Here is a 20,999-nt window from a genome sequence, read left to right as displayed (position 1 = left end):
CTCCCTTTTGACCAGCAGGATTAAGGTCTGCAATAGAAAATTCTACAACACGTTAGATACGGGGGGAAAAGTGTAGGGTACCTATGCAATAATTTTAGATTCTAGGTAGCTTAGTGTAATGTAAGAACAAAAGGGATATTGGACACAAAAGGGATATTAATCATAAATACTGAACACTGCAAATAAGATGTACCTAAGGCCCCAGTTCCTCACAAGGGATTTTTTTTCTTTATTGTAATATTAAATTTATAGTGAGAATACTCCCATAAACAAACAAAAGGATGCTTTGTCTTGGACTTTAATCCATCTCAACACTTTGGTGTTCAGTGTTAAAATGAAAACCAAAGTCAGATCTCACAGAGCAACCAATTTGATTCTGTCGCCAGGATAAAATCTCACAACACCACCTCCCTCAACTGGAGTTGGGTGAATTTGTATCCTTGTAAAACCAACATGGTAAACACTGTGAGTTCTTATGCTGAAAATTAAAACATTTAGGTAGGTACTTAATGAAAAAAAGGAAGGGAAAAAATTGTGTACTTAGGTAGATAATCTAGGTAAATTTATTAGATTTAAATTAAAAAAAAAAAAGAAAAAAAAATGAAGATTTAAAAACTATTTACAACGGCAAAAGTAAATTTTAAATTGAGAATTTTTGATGAACTGTATGTATCCCAATTGAACATTTCCAAATTAGATACTCAACATGTGTCCGCAACTTCAAACAAATTCTGTTGAGATGTCAATGAGCAAGCCAATACACCAAAAATCAGATAACGGAGCTTTTGGCATGTGACTTTATATGATGATACATTTGAGACTTTTCCTCAAGTTTGCACATTTTTGACGTCTTGAGTTTTTTCCCAAGTTTTGTACAATCCACGTCCAGCTCACACATGATTCCTTTCTGTGTTTCAATCAGGGGATGACTTTCTATCCAAACAGCCATTTTTATCTGAAAAAAAAACACAATACATAGGTAGGTACCTACTCTGTACTCTCAAATTATTTACTCAGAACTCTCAGAAGTAGGTAGGTATTGAGAGCAGTTGATATAAACAATTTGTTGCTCCATCTGTCCCACATTTCAAATTAGCTCCTGCACTTTGTATTTTTGTCAAGTAAAGTTTAGCAGACACGCTACTCTCCATGCTGACTGGGCAGGCTTTGACTCACCAATGACACCTTGTGTTTGCCTGTTTGTGTATTATGATATAAATGACACAGCAGAACAACACATTCTTGACGACAAAAGTTATACACTCCAGCGTGCTTACGTGTAACCAATCTCCCACGATAGCAATACTCTTGGTGCTTGGTCACATGCAAGTGTTAAAATCCAAATGAAAATCTTACTAGCTGCATCACATTAGAACAACATATTCTTGACAACAAGTTGTACTTACGTTCCAGCATAGGTATTTACCGGTAACCAGTCTCCATTGGGTGCAATACACTTGGTCGCATACAAGTTGATGGGTTAAACTCAAATTGAGAATCTTACCTACTGCAACCCGTTGAGTGCAATTTCATTTCCTCGGCAAAGATAACATTTAGCAAGTCCACTTGAGCCACAGCGAAACACAATTCGCAACCTTACAGCCATCATTAATTTCATTGATACCACCAAAGTTATCCGCAACATTAGTATTCGAACGAAATTCAACTGGACTGGTCAAATTCTCAAACCCTGTTCCTAACTTCCCGTGTCAGTGAGATAGGTGAACATTCCGTGGTATTTAACTGTTTAATTGTGTTCAAAAGGTTGATAAAATTCCATACCTCGGCTGGGATTGAACCCACGTCCTTCTGATGACCAAGTGAGCGTCTTGACGGGTTTCGCCAGTTACGGCATCTTCAGTGGTATGAAGATGCCGTAACTGGCGAAACCCGGTATGGTACTGAATACAATAATATTGTAAAACAAAAAAAGCGATCTGTTTTCATTTTCCCCCATTGAATAATTAGTTTTTAAGATATTTCAGATTGTAGAAGTCCCATGTGCCTGTCAACAGGAGAACGGAGACCTGGGGGGGTTAATGATATGAGATCATGCAGTAATGTAGATCGCCTACTAGGCCTCGTGACTAGGAGGTCGCTGGTTCGAATCTCACAACTGACAGTTTTCACCGAGTAATGAAAGATCCACTCAAAACTATGTCGATGTAATACATGTTTTGTTGAAATCAGAAGCCAAATTAAACTAATTTTAAAAATAGAAATGGTAGAATCAAGTACATCCAACTTTTTTTTAAAGGTTTGATAGAGGGAACTGTAACTGCTAAGATCTTATCGTCCCGAAATCGAAAAAAGACAGGATAGGAGAAAGCCATGCAGCTGTTCCGAGAACGAACATCATCAGTTCAGGATAAAATCCGCCCCGGGCGGGAATGGAACCCGCGGCCTAGCGCTTATAAGGCAGACGATCTATCAACCAAGCTAACTAGGCTGGTCAATTTTGATCTATCAACCAAGCTAACTGGGACTAAACATTACCTGAACTCTCTGGGTGCACTTATGTACATCAATAAGATTGTCCGTGACCAACTGGGTTGGAAGATGCCGTAACTGGCGAAACCCGGTATGGTAGTGAATAAAATAATATTGTAAAACAAAAAAAGCGATCTGTTTTCATTTCCCCCCATTGAATAATTAGTTTTTAAGATATTTCAGATTGTAGAAGTCCCATGTGCCTGTCAACAGTAGAACGTAGACCTGGGGGGTTAATGATATGAGATCATGCAGTAATGTAGATCGCCTACTAGGCCTCGTGACTAGGAGGTCGCTGGTTCGAATCTCACAACTGACAGTTTTCACCGAGTAATGAAAGATCCACTCAAAATCATGTCGATGTAATACATGTTTTGTTGAAATCAGAAGGCAAATTAAACTAATTTTAAAAATAGAAATGGTAGAATCAAGTACATCCAACTTTTTTTTTAAAGGTTTGATAGAGGGAACTGTAACTGCTAAGGTCTTATCGTCCCGAAATCGAAAAAAGAGAGGATAGGAGAAAGCCATGCAGCTGTTCCGAGAACGAATATTATCAGTTCAGGATAAAATCCGCCCCGGGCGGGAATGGAACCCGCGGCCTAGCGCTTATAAGGCAGACGATCTATCAACCAAGCTAACCAGGCTGGTTACAACTTTCATTTTGGACAAAACATGTCTTGCTTGATGTAGGTAAGTAGGTAACGCAAGTGATAATAAATAAATAAATAAATAATAAAAAAGTTCCGGGTGAAAATCGAACTAGGCTGGTTACAACTTTCATTTTGGACAAAACATGTCTTGCTTGATGTAGGTAAGTAGGTAACGCAAGTGATAATAAATAAATAATAAAAAAGTTCCAGGTGAAAATCGGATTTGTGGACAGATGAGGAAGAACAGCATTTGAATGCACACACAAAAAAGGAATATCACAAATTTTCCTAATTTAGTTTTTAAAAATACCTACTTACATACCAAAACGATCAATTTAATAGGTACAAAATGTGTCTTTAGATAAAACGGGCTTCTTTTTAAAAGACAATATTGACTTTCCTTATTTTGTTCTTAATTTATACCTAAACAAGTGAAAAGCCCTACTTTGGCCATATCTTTATTTAGCAGACGAAGAGGGAATTAAAATGGGCAGAAAAAGAAGCTTTAAGGATCAAATATAGAAGACTCAGGCGCGGACGAGAGTCAAGTTAAACTTCAACACAATTGTTCATAAAACACAAATAAACTTAGAATAACATAATTCTTTAGGTGTGTCCACACATAACCGATCGATGTCGTACGAGAGTCAAGTTAAACTTCAACACAATTGTTCATAAAACACAAATAGGTATAGGTACATAAACTTAGAATAACATAATTCTTTAGGCGTGTCCACACAAAACCGATCGATGTCGACTGAACAGTTCAAAGTGCCTTGATATACATTGAATTAGATTCAGCTCGGCGTTGATCGACCATGTTTGGACACACGTTTACAATAATTATTCACCTCAAACACAATTTTATTGTACTACTACAGTATTTTATTCTACTACAAAACAGCTATGCTAAGTACGTAGGTATACAATTACTGCGTTTAGTAAAAATTGATAGAATATTGGAAAGAAAAAGGTTTCTTTTCCTCTGATTGCATAATACCTACAAAATCTAGGTAATTTTACTGGGGACAAAAATTCATTAAGTCAAACGAATTTTTTTTCGGTGATTTTAAATATTTTTCAACGTTGAAAACTCGAAAAATCCTTTTTTTTTTTTTGCAAAATGTAGGAACATATTGCGAGTATTCAAGATTTACAGTCAGCAAAAAACAAGTTAAAAAATAAATAATAAGGATATACATGTATTATGCACTAAATTCAAACGCAAACGGATTGCAGATTTACAAGACATTCACCTAGAAAACCTGACAGTGTTGAAAATTTTGGCTTTGCTTTTTGAATAATAATAATAAAAAAATCTTGTAGATACGTATCACAAAAACAAAATTTTAAATGTAAAATTGAATGTTTCAATACTTTCAATGTAGAAAAAAGACTTTTCCTATAAATTAATAAGAGGGGATAGGTACTTTTTTTTTCTTTCTATAGGTAAATGGACTAATAATTCCTTTGTATTCGTAAACATTAATTTTCCATTACAAAGTAAGTGGAACCTATACAATGTAATGTCTTCTTTAAACGACACTTTCAAAATCAACCAATTAATGGAAAGCCATGGAAATTTTACTGACAAGTACCATTGAGAAAAGGAAAGAAAAATAAAATAAAATTTAAGTCAAAATTGACCAATCAAATGCCTTGAGACTATGCTTAGCACGAACTTAAGAGCCAGCATTTTGTTCATAAATATGGGTGTCGGGCTCAAACCGTCTGTAAGACCGCGGTCTGTCAGGCGGGCATTACATAATTAGACCCTGAGATAACATCTTTCCTTAAGAACTACGAGCATGTATGTAGTTCCAGAAATACAACTTTCATCTTTTTTCTTCCCATGTCTTCGCCTAGTTTAATATCATTATTTATAATTACCTATTTAGAGAAATAGTAATTATTCGGAATTTTTACATCTGCAAACTTAGTGGTCAAATAACCTGACATATGCGAACTTCAGCAAACAGCTCTTTTGGAATTGGAGGGATTTTCAAATTTTGTTCTCCGCAGAAAAATGTCAAAGTTTGAAGGAATAAAAGTACCGAATAGCTACCACATTAAATTATTAATTTGTTTTTTTAAAAAATTGTACATAATTAAATTATACCCCGTCGAACTTTTTTCTCTTTCCCTGTGTCTCTTTGTAACAAAAATGTATTATAATATCCGTTTTACATACGTGTTTAAAAAAACAAAATTAGATGAAATTTAAAAATTGTTTATAACTCAAAAAATAATAAAAAATTGTTGCAAAAAAAAAATCAATAAAAAGTCACAAAAAAATTCTCGAACTCTGCTGTTTTTACTTTTTTTTTGGTAATTATATAGAAGTCACGTCCGTGAAAAAGAAAAGCTCTTTTTTGTGTTTAACCTAACCCTATGATAACACTAATCACTGCTCTAATTGTGAAAACTCCTTGTTGCATTTAACCTAACCCTATAATAACACTGGTCTCTGCTCGTTTGTGCCAGTTCCTTTGGTAGCAATATTCCACGGACGTGACTTCTGCACAAGTACCCTTTTTTTTCAATAGCAAAAGTCGGGTTTTACTTTGCTTTGGACTGGGGGGAGTTTAGGGTTCTGTGGAATAAGACCAAAAACATATGGGACCAGGGGGGCCTAAATATTTGCCATCAACCTAGCTACTCAAATATTGACCTGATGCCTGATGGAATCAGGGTGAAAATAGCATGTGAATTGTGTCGAGATAGTCAGTTATCCGTATACCAACCACGGGTAACGTTGCTTAACTTCAGTGATCCATATGAGGAACTGATTCATTCCACGCAATCACCGCTGGGGTGAAAATAGCATGTGAATTGTGTCGAGATAGTCAGTTATCCGTATACCAACCACGGGTAACGTTGCTTAACTTCAGTGATCCATAAGAGGAACTGAATCATTCAACGCAATCACCGCTCGCATTCATAATTTTGACTTTTTTCAAAAGTTTCGCGCCTTGCCGCCATTTTAACTTTTATTTTTGGGCGCGAAATGGCGGGAAATTTTAAAATTTCAAAGAAAAAATTGGCGAGATTCTTCGAGAATCGAGAAGAAGGGAAGGGTACGTAGATTTGGGCGTCGGCAGGTCGGCACTCGAAATGATTAATGCATTAATGTTTACTAGGGCTCTTCTGTCCGTTTACCTTACTAGGGTACTTCTACTTACCATCTTGGTCTCAAGTACTTACGTTAGTTTTTACTGTTCTATTTTCCTGAACTTTACCCTTTTATTTGGGTACTTTACTTTCCTACTCTGTTTGCACAATCTGGTTGAACATCTGAGTGTGACATTGCGCTACCATCAATACATTGTGCAACCCGGTTTGCGCAATGATATTGCACGTCTAGGGGCCGCTTTATGACTGCTGTTTTTTTTAAACTAGTCATGTGTAAAGTCTCACATTTAAACTTGGAATTATGTTTTGGCCTCAGAAGAAATGGAAAGAATAATTCGAATTTACAATTTACTTATTGTAGCTAACGTAACATTGTATCTAGTCATTTAAATATTTATTATTTACATAAGTTAACTTTTTTTCCTCCTCTTTTATTGTGGAAACCATTTTCAAGTCAAATTATACAATCTAAGGTTTCAAAAATACACATGACACTGTAAATTGTAAATTCGAATTATTCTTTCCATTTCTTCTGAGGCCAAAACATAATTCCAAGTTTAAATGTGAGACTTTACACATGACTAGTTTAAAAAAAACAGCAGTCATAAAGCGGCCCCTAGACGTGCAATATCATTGCGCAAACCGGGTTGCACAATGTATTGATGGTAGCGCAATGTCACACTCAGATGTTCAACCAGATTGTGCAAACAGTACTCGTTGACGGGACGAGTTGAGGGTATTTTCAACTTTTTGGAAATTACGCAATATATTGCACAACCTTTCAATCTCGCCCTCAGACGCTCAATTTGGACCAATTTTATTGCTCAAACCAGAATATTGCACGTCTAGGGGCCGCTTTAGTGACAGTGAATTTACTCCCAAAGGCATCAAGGAAAATAAATTATTATAAACGAAAATTATTTCCCTCCCCAGAGGCTACCTGTATCCACTGTCGACTCCTCCTAGTTCCTACGGCCGAAGAGCTCATGTACCATTGCAAAACGTGCAGCACGCTATCACGCCCTAACATCTCGTACAAGTATACCTGCTACGCTTGCGACTATCACACGCTCATGTCCGAAGACATGAAGAAGCACATGCGAAAACACACGGGCGAGAAACCATATAAATGCGAGTACTGTGCGTATAGCTGCACTCAGTCGTCGGCGTTGAAAATTCACGAGCGCAAACATACAGGAGATAAACCATATATATGTCAACAATGCCGGGACACGTTCTCGAGCTTGTATTTGTTTCGCAATCACTTGCAGAGCCACGGCTGAGTTTTCACGGTTGGAAATGGCTACTGGACCAGACCGGACGGTCTGGAACTTAAAGCCAACTGAATTTTTCTTCATTTCTTGATATTGGTGGCGGTGTCGTTTATTTACTTTTTTTAGCTTGGTTGCCAATTGAAAATAAAGTCTAGAAGTATTGTTATTTAATTTACAAAATATAGGAAAACTTTGTTTTTTACTTTCTATTTCTAATATAGGTAGTAGAGTATAGAAATTCTTATAGCTAATATTTACAGGTGATTTCATATTTTATAATGGTAAGAACATTTTAACATGTGCTAGCCTAAAATGTACTAACCAACTCTTGAATGGTGGGGCTAAACTTATTCTTGAATGGTGGGACTAAACATTACCTGAACTCTCTGGGTGCACTTATGTACAATAAGATTGTCCGTGACCAACTGGGTTGGTATATACAGAGGAATATTTCTACATTTATAAGAATAACAGTGGGCTTTTAAAAATATCTACAAAACAACAAATAAAAATTTAAAGACTAAAGTCTAAATCCAAAAGCTTAGGTTTTTATGAAAACTACCCACAACGGAAAGTTCTACAAATGACCACCTGCCTCTGTGGTGTGGTAGTCAAGACGCTCACTTGGTCATCAGAAGGGCGTGGGTTCAATCCCAGCCGAGATATGGAATTTTATCAACCCTTTGAACCCCACAGTTGAATACCACGGACTGACACGGGAAGTTAGGAACAGGGTTTGAGAATTTGACCACAATAGTACCCTACTGTTGGGGTAAAGGAACCCCTCGATCCTATTCCGAACACGGAATGTAAGGAACATGATTTCAGAATTTCATCACAATAGTACCCCACTGCTCGGGCAAAGGAACTCAGTCCTATTCGGGCAGCAAGGACTATTCGTACGTCAAGTTGCCTATCCACTCCGAGTGTCTGATGACCTTCTCAAACTCGGTCGAACCAGAGGCATTTTTGGCCCCCCACAGAGGCGAAATCATCGGGTAGTCCGCCACCGTTAGGGAAGAATTTTCCGACCGCAGTGGGGACGAATTTTCCAGTAAAGGCGAATTTTCCGACCGCACTGGAGGCGTGTTTTCCGATCGTGATCCTCCCAAGCCGTCTATCCATCGGGTTGAAGTACCTGGTGAGGATTTCTCCGCTTTGTCTTTGGAGCGTTTGATGGCGTAGCGTTCCAATTCGTACGGTGTGCCGAGGCCGAGACTGACCCGGGAGAAGGTGAAATGATCCTCGGTCAGTGTGGGGAAGCGGGCGGCCAGCTCGGGCTTTTGCACTGAAACACGCAACCAATAGGGAGTTGCTAAAGAGCGTGTTTTCCGCCCGAGGCAAACTTTATCCTAAACAGATAACGTTTGTGCTCGGAACGGCTGGCTTTCTCCTATCCTTTCCTCCTTCTCTCTTCGATTTCGGGACGATATGACCTTAGCAGTTATAGTACCTTCATCAAATTACTTCCAAGAACGATAAAAACACGACTAAAAGATCAATGCGAATTTGTTAAACAACGCTAAGTAATAACTTACGTTCAATGCCGATCTGACACTTGGAGCGAAACTTCTTCGAATGCGGCTGTGGAGAATGATAGTACACATCGGCGAAATTAGAATCCGCACTTCGTCTATACACGATCTCCCGACACCAGCCGAACTCCAGCATCGGAATCCCGAGCAGTTCCGAATTGGCGTTCGCGATTCCTCGTTTGCGCGGATCTCCTGGAGCTTTTTGGCCGGAAGGGCTCTTGCTCGGGTGTTTACGCTTCCCTTTCCTAGGGCTTTTCTTCTTGGATCCTTTCTTAGGAGTTGCTGGCGTGCTCTTTGCCTTGGGAGTTTCTATCTGTGAAGGGAAATAGGTACCAGTTTGTGTTCTAGCACTGCCATATGTGCCATATTAGGTACCTGTTACAGGTTCCACCTATCATTATACCGAATGCAATAGATGATAGTAAAAATTGAATATTTGGTCTCTTTCCATAGCCTAGACTTCAACTATTCTTATTAGACTTTAGGATCACAGAAGCAGCGTCGCTAAACGGGTGTCTGTCACGGCAGGTGCTGCTGTCTATCTAAGTATATCTAATTTCAAAGTTCATATTTACCTTAGTTTCTGTCCCAGCAAGACTTCCACCCTCCGTTTCTGAGTTGGAACAATTTGCATTCTCCTTCTTCGCCTTAGCGTCTGCCTCGACAGCGGGACTCCGGGTGTTATTTTCTTCTTTCTTGTTCGCAGTCTCATTCATATTCACCTCGACAAAATCGGTGCAGGACATCTCGTTGTCGGGCTCTGACTGCTTATCCCCACTAGCGTTCTCATTCTCTCCTCCCGCGAGCATCCCTCGCTGCGCCCGAATCTCAGATTCCAACTTCACCAAGCCCTTGGCCTCGGAGCTACGCGTAGGTTTAAGTTCTGAAATGGGTCTCGCCTTGATAGTTGGCCGTGCGGTGTGTCTTATCCCGCCCAAATGTTTCTTCACTCCACAGACCCTCTTCCCTTTGGCGGGAGAAGGTTTCTTTCCGGGCGATTTATTTTTGTTGGGCGTCTTGCCCTTGCTACCACTCAGGTAGGCTAAGGTGCGTTCGCTATTGAGACAGTAGGTCATAAAGTTGATGTCTTTTTCGGCGCTGTTGGTGGCTTGCTCAGGGTCAGAGTTGGGACTGACGGGTGTTGGCTTGGATGGGGTTTTGTTACTTGAGGTGGCTGGGGTATCTGCTTTGTCTCCCTTTTGACCAGCGGGATCAAGGTCTGCAATAGAAAATTCTACAACACGTTAGATACTGGGGAAAAGTGTAGGGTAGGTACCTACCTATGCAATAATTTTAGATTCTAGGTAGCTTAGTGTAATGTAAGAACAAAAGGGATATTGGACACAATAATCATAAATACTGAACACTGCAAATGAGATGTGCCTAAGGCCCCAGTTCGGCACAAGTGATTTTTTTTTCTTTAATGTAATATTTATAGTGGGAATACTACCATAAACAAACAAAAGTATGTCCACGAGAGAATCGACATCGTACGATTGGAATAGTTTGCAATGAACGCATATGTATCCTGGAATAAAAGTTCAATGTTAAATGTAGACGCAGAAAGATGTGTAGACACAGCTCTTGGTAGGCCATGAAAGTTAAGGAACGTCGTATGTGAGACTTTACGTGTTACTTTGTGTTTCTTCTGATGTTCTGAAGTAAAATTAGGACTTATGAAGATCAGAGGAGCTAATTGAAACCCGGTTTATCTTTATAAACTAGGTTAGTTAGCCAGCCTAGTCAGCTTGGTTAGTAGCATGCCTGCCTTGTAAGCGGTAGCTCGCGGGTACCATTAGCGCCCGGGGCGAATTTTATCCCCCCGGAGTCCCGCTGTCGAGGCAGACGCTAAGGCGAAGAAGGAGAATGCAAATTGTTCCAACTCAGAAACGGAGGGTGGAAGTCTTGCGGGGACAGAAACTAAGGTAAATATGAACTTTAAAATTAGATATACTTAGATAGACAGCAGCACCTGCCGTGACAGACACCCGTTTAGCGAGGCTGCTTCTGTGATCCTAAAGTCTAATAAGAATAGTTGAAGTCTAGGCTATGGAAAGAGACCAAATATTCAATTTTTACTATCATCTATTGCGTTCGGTATAATGATAGGTGGAACCTGTAACAGGTAATATGGCACATATGGCAGTGCTAGAACTGTTCACAAAAAGAGAAGGTTCGTTCTCGGAACGGCTGGTTTTCTCCCATCCTGTCTTTCTTGTCTCTTCGTTTTCGAGACGATAAGACCTTAGCAGTTGATACCTCCATCAAACTTGATAGTTCCCTCTATAAAAAGCTCTTGGAAAAAAAGCAATGAAACCATTTGAAAAAATATAATATAAATTTATTTCGTCACATATAATATTAATAATATTAACACAAAGAATTGAAGTTAGTTAGTCAATTAAGAGACTTATAAAAAGTTATGTAGGTACAGAAATAATGATGATAAGTCGAATAGGAAGACAACACACATGGAAGACACGAATAAGTTAGGTATTGCAAACATGAATAAATAGGTCATATAAATGCTCTTCTAAAATTAATAAAGTAAATTATATAAAAGATATAAATATATATGAAAAAAATCAATACATTATACAAAGACATTTTTTAAATATTAGCCACCACCTTTATTTACAAAACAAGGAAAAAAAAAACGAGTCTTTTGACTCAAATAAACTAATCTTAAAATAATTGAGTATTTGAATTGATACAACTGAATAAATATGAACAAAAAAGTTTTTTATAAGGAAGGCAATTTAATGAGGAATGGAATGTGAGACTCATTATCACATGAAATTAAGACACATAAATTTAAAGACAATTTAGATAATAAAAATACTATAAAAATGTGGTATACAATTTTCAAAACTTGTAAATTATCTTTCTCGATCAATAGATCGATCGATGTATGCAAATATGTATACTTTATAAGGTAAAAAACAGGCACAATGTCAGGCTCAATAGAACCTGATATCATGTTCCCCACACTGACCGAGGATCATTTCACCTTCTCCCGGGTCAGTCTCGGCCTCGGCACACCGTACGAATTGGAACGCTACGCCATCAAACGCTCCAAAGACAAAGCGGAGAAATCCTCACCAGGTACTTCAACCCGATGGATAGACGGCTTGGGAGGATCACGATCGGAAAACACGCCTCCAGTGCGGTCGGAAAATTCGCCTTTACTGGAAAATTCGTCCCCACTGCGGTCGGAAAATTCTTCCCTAACGGTGGCGGACTACCCGATGATTTCGCCTCTGTGGGGGGCCAAAAATGCCTCTGGTTCGACCGAGTTTGAGAAGGTCATCAGACACTCGGAGTGGATAGGCAACTTGACGTACGAATAGTCCTTGCTGCCCGAATAGGACTGAGTTCCTTTGCCCGAGCAGTGGGGTACTATTGTGATCAAATTCTGAAATCATGTTCCTTACATTCCGTGTTCGGAATAGGATCGAGGGGTTCCTTTACCCCAGCAGTAGGGTACTATTGTGGTCAAATTCTCAAACCCTGTTCCTAACTTCCCGTGTCAGTGAGATAGGTGAACATTCCGTGGTATTTAACTGTTTAATTGTGTTCAAAGGGTTGATAAAATTCCATACCTCGGCTGGGATTGAACCCACGTCCTTCTGATGACCAAGTGAGCGTCTTGACTACCACACCACAGAGGCAGGTGGTCATGTGTAGAACTTTCCGTTGTGGGGTAGTTTTCATAAAAACCTAAGCTTTTGGATTTAGACTTTAGTCTTTAAATTTTTATTTGTTGTTTTGTAGATATTTTTAAAAGCCCACTGTTATTCTTATAAATGTAGAAATATTCCTCTGTACCAACCCCGTTGGTCACGGACAATCTTATTGATGTACATAAGTGCACCCAGAGAGTTCAGGTAATGTTTAGTCCCACCATTCAAGAATAAGTTTAGCCGCACTATTCAAGAGTTGTTTAGTACATTTTAGGCTAGCACATGTTAAAATGTTATTACCATTATAAAATATGAAATCACCTGTAAATATTAGCTATAAGAATTTCCATAAACTGCTACCTATATTAGAAATAGAAAGTAAAAAACAAAGTTTTGATATATTTTGTAAATTAAATAACAATACTTCTAGACTTTATTTTCAAACGACACCGCCACCAATATCAAGAAATGAAGAAAAATTCAGTTGGCTTTAAGTTCCAGACTGTCCGGTCTGGTCCAGTAGCCATTTCCAAACGTAAAAACTCAGCCGTGGCTCTGCAAGCGATTGCGAAACAAATACAAGCTCGAGAACGTGTCCCGGCATTGTTGACATATATATGGTTTATCTCCTGTATGTTTGCGCTCGTGAATTTTCAACGCCGACGACTGAGTGCAGCTATACGCACAGTACTCGCATTTATATGGTTTCTCGCCCGTGTGTTTTCGCATGTGCTTCTTCATGTCTTCGGACATGAGCGTGTGATAGTCGCAAGCGTAGCAGGTATACTTGTACGAGATGTTAGGGTGTGATACCGTGCTGCACGTTTTGCAGTGGTACATGAGCTCTTCGGCCGTAGGAACTAGGAGGAGTCGACAGTGGATACAGGTAGCCTCTGGGGAGGAAAATAATTTTCGTTTATAATAATTTATTTTCCTTAATGCCTTTGGGAGTAAATTCACTGTCACTAAAGCGGCCCCTAGACGTGCAATATTCTGATTTGTGCAATAAAATTGGTCCAAATTGAGCGTCTGAGGGCGAGATTGAAAGGTTGTGCAATATATTGCGTAATTTTCAAAAAGTTGAAAATATATTGCACAAACTGAAAAAGATTGTGCCGTCTGGGGGATACATTGCGCAATATTCCTCTGGCCGTGCCTGGCTCTCCTCCCTCAACTCCAGTTAAAAAGTTAAGGGTTCGAAATCCGAGAAATGTGTTATGTTTGAAACTCAACATTTTTGTACAATTGGATACCCAACCCGTTGAGTGCAATTTCATTTCCTCGGCAAAGATAACATTTAGCAAGTCCATTTGAGCCACAGAAACACAATTCGCAACCTCACACCCATCATTAAGTTCATTGGTACCACCAAAGTTATCCGCAACATTAGTATTCAAACTTGTCAAATTCTCAAACCCTGTTCCTAACTTCCCGTGTCAGTGAGATAGGTGAACATTCCGTGGTATTTAACTGTTTAATTGTGTTCAAAGGGTTGATAAAATTCCATACCTCGGCTGGGATTGAACCCACGTCCTTCTGATGACCAAGTGAGAATCTAGTAAAGCTTCTTAGATTATACACCAAACATGGTTTTAGAGGTCATGTTGCAGCTTTTTAAATAAAATTATTTGTTTTGCATATCTCGCAAATGGTTTGGTCCTTTTTTTTTAATGAAATTTGAAAAATATGTTTTAAGTAATGAACAAAGAAAATTTGCATATGATTTGGACCTAATTGGGAACTTTATTTATTTATTATTATTTTTTTTTTCCTTGGTGAGTCATAAAGTTAACTGAACCTCCAGTGATTACAAGGAAATAAGTACAATGGACCTAATAATCTGGGATTACTATCAAGAATATGGGCACATTTGTCAAGTGTCATTTAAGAAGGATCCAAGTTTTAAGTTACTACAGTGATCACAATCCATTCCACATTATGCCTAACCAAAGTAGTTATCAAACTTACAATCATGCCATTGCTGGCCTGGCAACCAATGTCTGACCTTAACAAAAATGTAAAGAATCAGAGGATGATGAGTATAAAGTATGTATTAGTGATTCAATGAAATCTATTACCCTAAATAGCTAAGTACCTACTGATAACAAGTTGTATGCTCTACTGGAATCGTCCTTCATGAGAAAACACCTGGAGTTGAGAAAAATAATTACGCAAGAAACACTTTCAAAATCAACCAATTAATGGAAAGCCATGGAAATTTTACTGACAAGTACCATTGAGAAAAGGAAAGAAAAATAAAATAAAAGATCAATTTCAAACATTTATGGAAACCTAACCCTAAAATTTCATCTCCTTTTCAGTCACTTGTATTTTACCTATTATTTTTCTAGCTAGAAATCAATAAATTTAACAGACTTTTCTGGAAATTCAACAAATTTCAATGTTGGAGGTTGGAGTTGTAAAGAGAAAAGATTCAAATAAAGTTTGACACACTTTTCATTATGAAGAGAGAATTGGAGTTTAAGGGTTTCAAAGCTGTGAGTGCGGGGCGTGCACTTTCAAGAATTTGCTGGATTTGGTTTACAAAACCTTTGTTGTACATATTAAACAGCAAAGAGAAAATAAATGATTTTAGATGGGCGGTACCTAAATCTAGTCTTGTGCTAGTTAACTCCCCTAAGTTGTTCTCTGACACACTTACCTTCCAATTTAGAGACCAATTGGTTAAACACAACTGTTAACAAATTGGAGCGATTCTGAGTCTGAAATCCCGAGGGAAAAAGTCTCCATAGCAGAAAATCTTCAGTAATCTGAACAATTTTAAGATGTTAATCTTTGTCAGAAATATGCATGAGCGTGATGTGCACTACGTCACTCTACGATTTGTTAACAATCAAAGTCCACAACAGACTAAAAATAATGGTTCCTCAACAAGAAGTTCCAATACCAACCTTCATGGAAATACTTTGAGAAGAAGACGTCTCTCCATAAAAATTAATCAGGAATGACGGCTCCTTTAGTTGTTTTCCATATCCAGGCAATGTTTTCTTGAAGACACTCTTGCATCCTGGACTCTTGCCTAAGAAGGGTGAGTGTACCACTTAGATGTCAGGAATAATGACGAGAGATTACTATGATTCCTCCTCATCTGGATATCTTCCAGCACAGAGCCAGCTTTGTGCACACAGCAAACTCCTCCCTCCTTACATTCATTCATACTCCAAAGTAGGAGATTTTAACAGAACACATAGATTATTCTCGTGGCTTGGAGTTTTAGTTATGTACTGTGAAAACTATGAGCTTTCTTGTGGTAGTTATTCGAAGCTGCTGAGGAGCCAATGTTATTGTTTTTGTTATTCTGGCGGTTATTACTACGCGAGGTGTTTTCAAATGTCATTGATTGGAATTGATTCTGATGATTGTGTATGAAAGGCATACTGGTGTAATGGTTATGATGATGTGTTAGTGGTACACTATCATCCACTAGGTTAGACGGAGGGAAATACTTCATACGGTTGCTGGTATTGTTGTTCTGATGATGTATCCGGAAGTCATCAAAGTACTGCACATCATTGTTCTTGTTGTTGTTATATTTCCGATGATTGGCACCATCCATAGAATTGTATCGGTACTGAGGTAGCGTATGGAACATCTTGTTGTTCTGACTGGAGTGTTGCAAGTGAACTTGTTGCATTGCTTGACTTTGTTGCAGGTTCTCTTTCTGTTGCTGAACCATATGGTTTGTCTCCTTTGACACGGGCAGGAGAATGTTTTCCTTCTGTTGCATTTGGTTTGGGGTCAGCATCAGATTTTCTTTTGAAGCTTGCTGTAGATTGGTAGGCAGACCTAGATTGTCTTTCTGTTGGTTTTGTAGCAGCGTGTTCTCTCGGAGTTGAGGTGTGCTAGGGAGGTGTATAGGTTTGTCTCTGGGAGGTACATGGAGGTTTTCTTTGGATTGATGAAGCTGATGCTGCAAGGTTAGAGGTGTAGGGAGAGGGGGATAGGCTTGATATTCAGGTTGTGTTTCACAGTCTGAGTCACTTGTAGAGGAAGAGATAGTGTCTGAGCTATTGTTCTGAGCATAGAGTGGGTGTTGTGAATACATATATAACTCATGTAGCTGCTTCCTCTGATCCAATATACCATTCTCCATAGCGTTGATAATTTTCCCCAGTATAGTTGTTAGGTTAGGGTTAGGTTAAACGCAAAAAGTATGTGTTACAACATGTCGTTCGCGCCGGTCAAAACTACATCTAGCACACTCTTAAAATAAGTTTTTCCTCTTATATAGAAATTTTCAGTAAATTTGCCATTGACGTGTCTTATGCATAATTACCCCTATATCTCTCAAAAAATGAAACTTTGGAATCTTGAAATCTGTGACACAGGGCTACCTGCAGTACAGAGCCTTGACTTGAAAAAAAAAAAATCGATGACTATCGATAGTACAGATATCGCTTTGTTTAAGATCGATAGTGTAAAACGTTTTAAACAAACAAAAAAAAAAAAAAAAAAAGAAAACGAAAGGGTAAAAAGGTTTAAAAAAACAAAAAAAAAAAAAAAAAAAAGAGAAATACCCAAATACCTAAAAGTCAAAGTTTATGAACTTTATATTATAACTTTATAAGAGATTAACCACTTTCATTTAACTGATTTAACTCTCCACCTCAGAAACTTAAATTCTATCAAAAGTGCTTCACTAGATAAACTTGTTACCTACTCTAGTCATGGCATCATAAATTACATTTCAAACCCCATTTGCTCAAACATTATTCTCAAAAGGTAAGATGACTATAGCTGAGATCCAAATAAGATAGGTAGCTCACAGAGTACCAAAAATATGCATCAGCCAGCCTAGTTAGTAGTGCATTTGCCTTGTAAGTGCTAGGCCGCGGGTTTGATTCCCGCCCGGGGCGGATTTTATCCTGATGGGATAATGTTCTTTCTTGGAACAGCTGGCTTTCTCCTATCCTGCCTTCCTTCTCTCTTCGATTTCAGGACAATAAGACCATCTGTAAAACCTCTTACAAAAAAAAAAAATAATAAAAAAATATGCATCATTGATCTAGTGGTAATGTGCTTGCTTGGTATGTGGAAGATCCCAGTGTTGACCAAAAATTGCACTCACACCTCAGCAGGTTTTATGTTAACCTTTTGCATGCCAACCAAAGAAAACTCCAAAACCCCACATCAGGTCCATTCTCATTTTGAATATTTTTTTTTACGTCACTATACAGGTTGTGAAAAACATCCACTCTGCTTCAACAACATAGATTCACCTCATCAATCAACGGCTGGTCAAATATGTTTGGGCACATTTGAGAGTTTAGCTCAGGGGGATTCAGGAGTTTCATTTGAGTAGAATCAGAAGGCACTACTATTACACTGTAGTTAAGAGTGGGTCTTAGAAGGTTACAGAAGATACCATCTGTAATCCGTACGGGAAATCTTACCTTATCGCCATGTTGACCAACACAAAGATGAAAAAAAAAAAAAAAATTCTTATTCGCCAACAATAGGCTAGGGTGTTAGGTTAGAGATTAGGTTAAACGCACAAATGAGCAGTGACCAGTGTTATTGTAGGGTTAGGTTGAACGCAAAAAGGAACTTTCACAAATGAGCAGTGACCAGTGTTAGGTTAGGGTTAGGTTAAACGCACAAATGAGCAGTGACCAGTGTTAGGTTAAACGCACGAATGAGCAGTGACCAGTGTTAGGTTAGGGTTAGGTTAAACGCACAAATGAGCAGTGACAAGTGTTAGGTTAGGATTAGGTTAAACGCACAAATGAGCAGTGACCAGTGTTATTGTAGGGTTAGGTTGAACGCAAAAAGGAACTTTCACAAATGAGCAGTGACCAGTGTTAGGTTAGGGTTAGGTTAAACGCACAAATGAGCAGTGACTAGGGTTAGGTTAAACGCACGAATGAGCAGTGACCAGTGTTAGGTTAGGGTTAGGTTAAACGCACAAATGAGCAGTGACCAGTGCCTAAACGAAGATGTCAAACAGGAACCAAAGAAGTCTGAATATTTTATTGATATAAAAAGAATACCAGATTTTCAACTGTTGGAAATTTATGAACGGCAAGCAAAGATATTGAAAAATAAGTAAGTTTGTACACAGATGAGGTGGTCCCTGCCTTGTTCCTCATAAACTTTATGGACCAAGAGTGGATTAATGACTATTATAACAAATTTAATGTACGAGTACCTAAGTAAAAAAAAAAAAAAAAAAACAATTTGGTAGTATAATAGCTTTTCTTTAGGTCGCGTTTAGAGTCATGTTCAAACTACGAGAGTAAATGGATTTTTCAGTCCTATGCTGGCAGTACAAACAAGGTAATTGTGCATCTCGGCGTATCTACGGCTTGACCGAATGTCGTCGAATCATATGCGCCTTCACATTGGACCGCTCGTTGGATCGATAGTCGCAGTAGAAACATTTATACGGTCGATCCTTCGTGTGAGTCCGTATATGCGAGCGCATTTTGCTAGCGTCCGAGTGTCGATATTTGGAGCATAGGCAGCACACGTAGCGTTGGTATTTGGTCGGCCGAGAGACGGCCTTGCAAAACTTGCAGTGGTTCATGATGGTTTCTGTTTCGTACGTGAGGATCTTGCTGCAGTACATGCAAGTGACGATGAGTTCTGTGGGAAAGTTTGCATAGGGGCGCATTAGTAACAGGATTTTGTACAACTATTGAAAACCTACCCGTTGATTTCATGGCCACAAGATTTGAACAAAACCAAATTATTTTCTTCATTTGAACAAAATCGAATTACTTTCCTCAAGAACGTCCTCGGTAGTAAAATAGGCAATCCCTATCTACTCTTCAACATCAATATCCAAGTACCTTGCAAAACTTGCAGTGGTTCATGATGGTTTCTGTTTCGTACGTGAGGATCTTGCTGCAGTACATGCAAGTGACGATGAGTTCTGTAGGAAAGTTTGCATAGGGGCGCATTAGTAACAGGATTTTGTACAACTATTGAAAACCTACCCGTTGATTTCATAGCCACAAGATTTGAACAAAACCAAATTATTTTCTTCATTTGAACAAAACCGAATTACTTCCTCAAGAACGTCCTCGGTAGTAAAATAGGCAATCCCTATCTACTCTGCAACATCAATATCCAAGTGTCTAAACCTCGAGTACGTCCCTACTTATCAACAACTGGGACTGATACAAATATTGTAAATTAACCCCACCCGTACCTAGCCACATTGGGTTTAGAATACTTACTATGTAGAAAAACAAACAATTGATAAGCAAAAAATCAATTTATTTCATGTTTGTCATTTTGCTTTTCCAATTGTTATTAATCTCATTTTGTTAATATTGTTCAATAAAAGTAATATTATTACCATTACCATTTATGTGCGAGTGTTACAAATAGTTGATCTCATAACAGAATGAATAATGACCGCATTTATGAACCGAAACCCCTGCTATTGGAAATGGAAATGGATACCTTGGCCCAAATGTGTTTGTTTTTTCATGTACAGGTAAATCATATTACTTCGATATTCTCATTTAATTTTCTCTATGTCTTTTTCCCCTCAAAGTTTGTGTAACAAACAAAAACAAGCAAGTCATAGGCATAGGTAATGCAAAATTCACCAACTTTTATTTACATAAAAAATTGTACTACAAGACGGGAACTTTCAAGGTAATTTTTGCTTTTCCCTATCCCACATAGAGAAAGGCAAATTCTTGAGAATCTCCTTCGACGAAGAAGCATTCAAGTTATACTTAAGAGAGGGAACTTTCCAGGCGAGAACGAAGTCGTTACAGTGGTAACAAATGTAGTCGGCTTCGGTAAACTCTGAAAAAGTAGGAACAGGATGGAGACGGTTATTGAAAATAATATTGTTTTCATTCAGCTTTGCAACATTAGATGGATGAGGTTTTCAACTTGGGAAAAAATCAAGTTTTGTCGAACCCCAGACATTCTAGAGTCTCTTTTTCAGTACACATTTGCTGAAATTTCATAGTGACAACAGAAAGAGAACTTAAGAGTAAAAGATGACAAAAAGAAACACAAACTCAACAATTTAGTTTTTTTGTAACTTTTCAAAAACTTCGCAATTTTTTTTCTTTCTTTTAATGCTAGTCATGAAAGTAAACAAAACATTTTTGTTTGGAAAATAAGTATACAAACATATCATTATTTTCTTTTTACTTTTTTATTGTTTACAATAATTAGAATTTTGTAGTTTTTGTACTTTTGGAGGAAAAAAAATTGTGTGATTGGAAAAACATCTCACTGAAT

The 20,999-nt window shown here is 38.2% G+C and overlaps 5 protein-coding genes across 6 annotated transcripts in view; 2 read left to right on the top strand and 3 right to left on the bottom strand.

Moving 5' to 3' along the window:
• Positions 1-652: 652 nt before the first annotated feature.
• LOC113473948 (putative uncharacterized protein DDB_G0279653) lies at positions 653-16,903 on the bottom strand. Of its 2 annotated transcripts, none has more exons than XR_003395722.1 (2): positions 1,505-1,668; positions 653-955 (listed from the first exon to the last, which is right to left on the bottom strand). XR_003395722.1 is itself a non-coding variant. In XM_026833487.1 (2 exons), the coding sequence occupies exon 1, from the start codon at positions 16,879-16,881 to the stop codon at positions 16,006-16,008; it is 876 nt and encodes a 291-aa protein (XP_026689288.1). In that variant the 5' UTR covers positions 16,882-16,903; the 3' UTR covers positions 653-955; positions 15,680-16,005. The 2 variants fall into 2 exon arrangements, 1 of the variants encoding a protein (XP_026689288.1); XM_026833487.1 differs by lacking the exon at positions 1,505-1,668 and adding an exon at positions 15,680-16,903.
• LOC103524381 (early growth response protein 1-like) lies at positions 6,893-8,043 on the top strand. Its single transcript, XM_026833497.1, has one exon. The coding sequence runs from the start codon at positions 7,262-7,264 to the stop codon at positions 7,556-7,558; it is 297 nt and encodes a 98-aa protein (XP_026689298.1). The 5' UTR covers positions 6,893-7,261; the 3' UTR covers positions 7,559-8,043.
• LOC103524380 lies at positions 7,759-10,335 on the bottom strand. Its single transcript, XM_026833485.1, has 3 exons — positions 9,660-10,335; positions 9,088-9,397; positions 7,759-8,837 (listed from the first exon to the last, which is right to left on the bottom strand). The coding sequence occupies exons 1-3, from the start codon at positions 10,158-10,160 to the stop codon at positions 8,443-8,445; spliced, it is 1,206 nt and encodes a 401-aa protein (XP_026689286.1). The 5' UTR covers positions 10,161-10,335; the 3' UTR covers positions 7,759-8,442.
• On the bottom strand, positions 13,229-19,555 carry LOC103524379 (zinc finger autosomal protein-like). The gene is made up of 4 exons (XM_008489392.2): positions 19,090-19,555; positions 16,030-16,803; positions 15,430-15,490; positions 13,229-13,660 (listed from the first exon to the last, which is right to left on the bottom strand). The coding sequence occupies exons 1-4, from the start codon at positions 19,399-19,401 to the stop codon at positions 13,311-13,313; spliced, it is 1,497 nt and encodes a 498-aa protein (XP_008487614.2). The 5' UTR covers positions 19,402-19,555; the 3' UTR covers positions 13,229-13,310.
• Positions 17,279-20,999, top strand: part of LOC103524374 — a 39,700-nt gene continuing 35,979 nt past the window's right edge. The window contains exon 1 of the mRNA XM_026833489.1: positions 17,279-17,510. The gene's annotated coding sequence lies outside the window, so the exon portion shown is untranslated. The remainder of the gene's footprint in view (positions 17,511-20,999) is intronic.

Source organism: Diaphorina citri, unplaced genomic scaffold (genome assembly GCF_000475195.1).
Source record: "Diaphorina citri unplaced genomic scaffold, Diaci psyllid genome assembly version 1.1 scaffold95, whole genome shotgun sequence".
Classification (NCBI taxonomy): domain Eukaryota; kingdom Metazoa; phylum Arthropoda; class Insecta; order Hemiptera; family Psyllidae; genus Diaphorina; species Diaphorina citri.
Note: the sequence above shows the minus strand (reverse complement) of the source record. Positions and strands in the feature narration are given on the sequence as shown.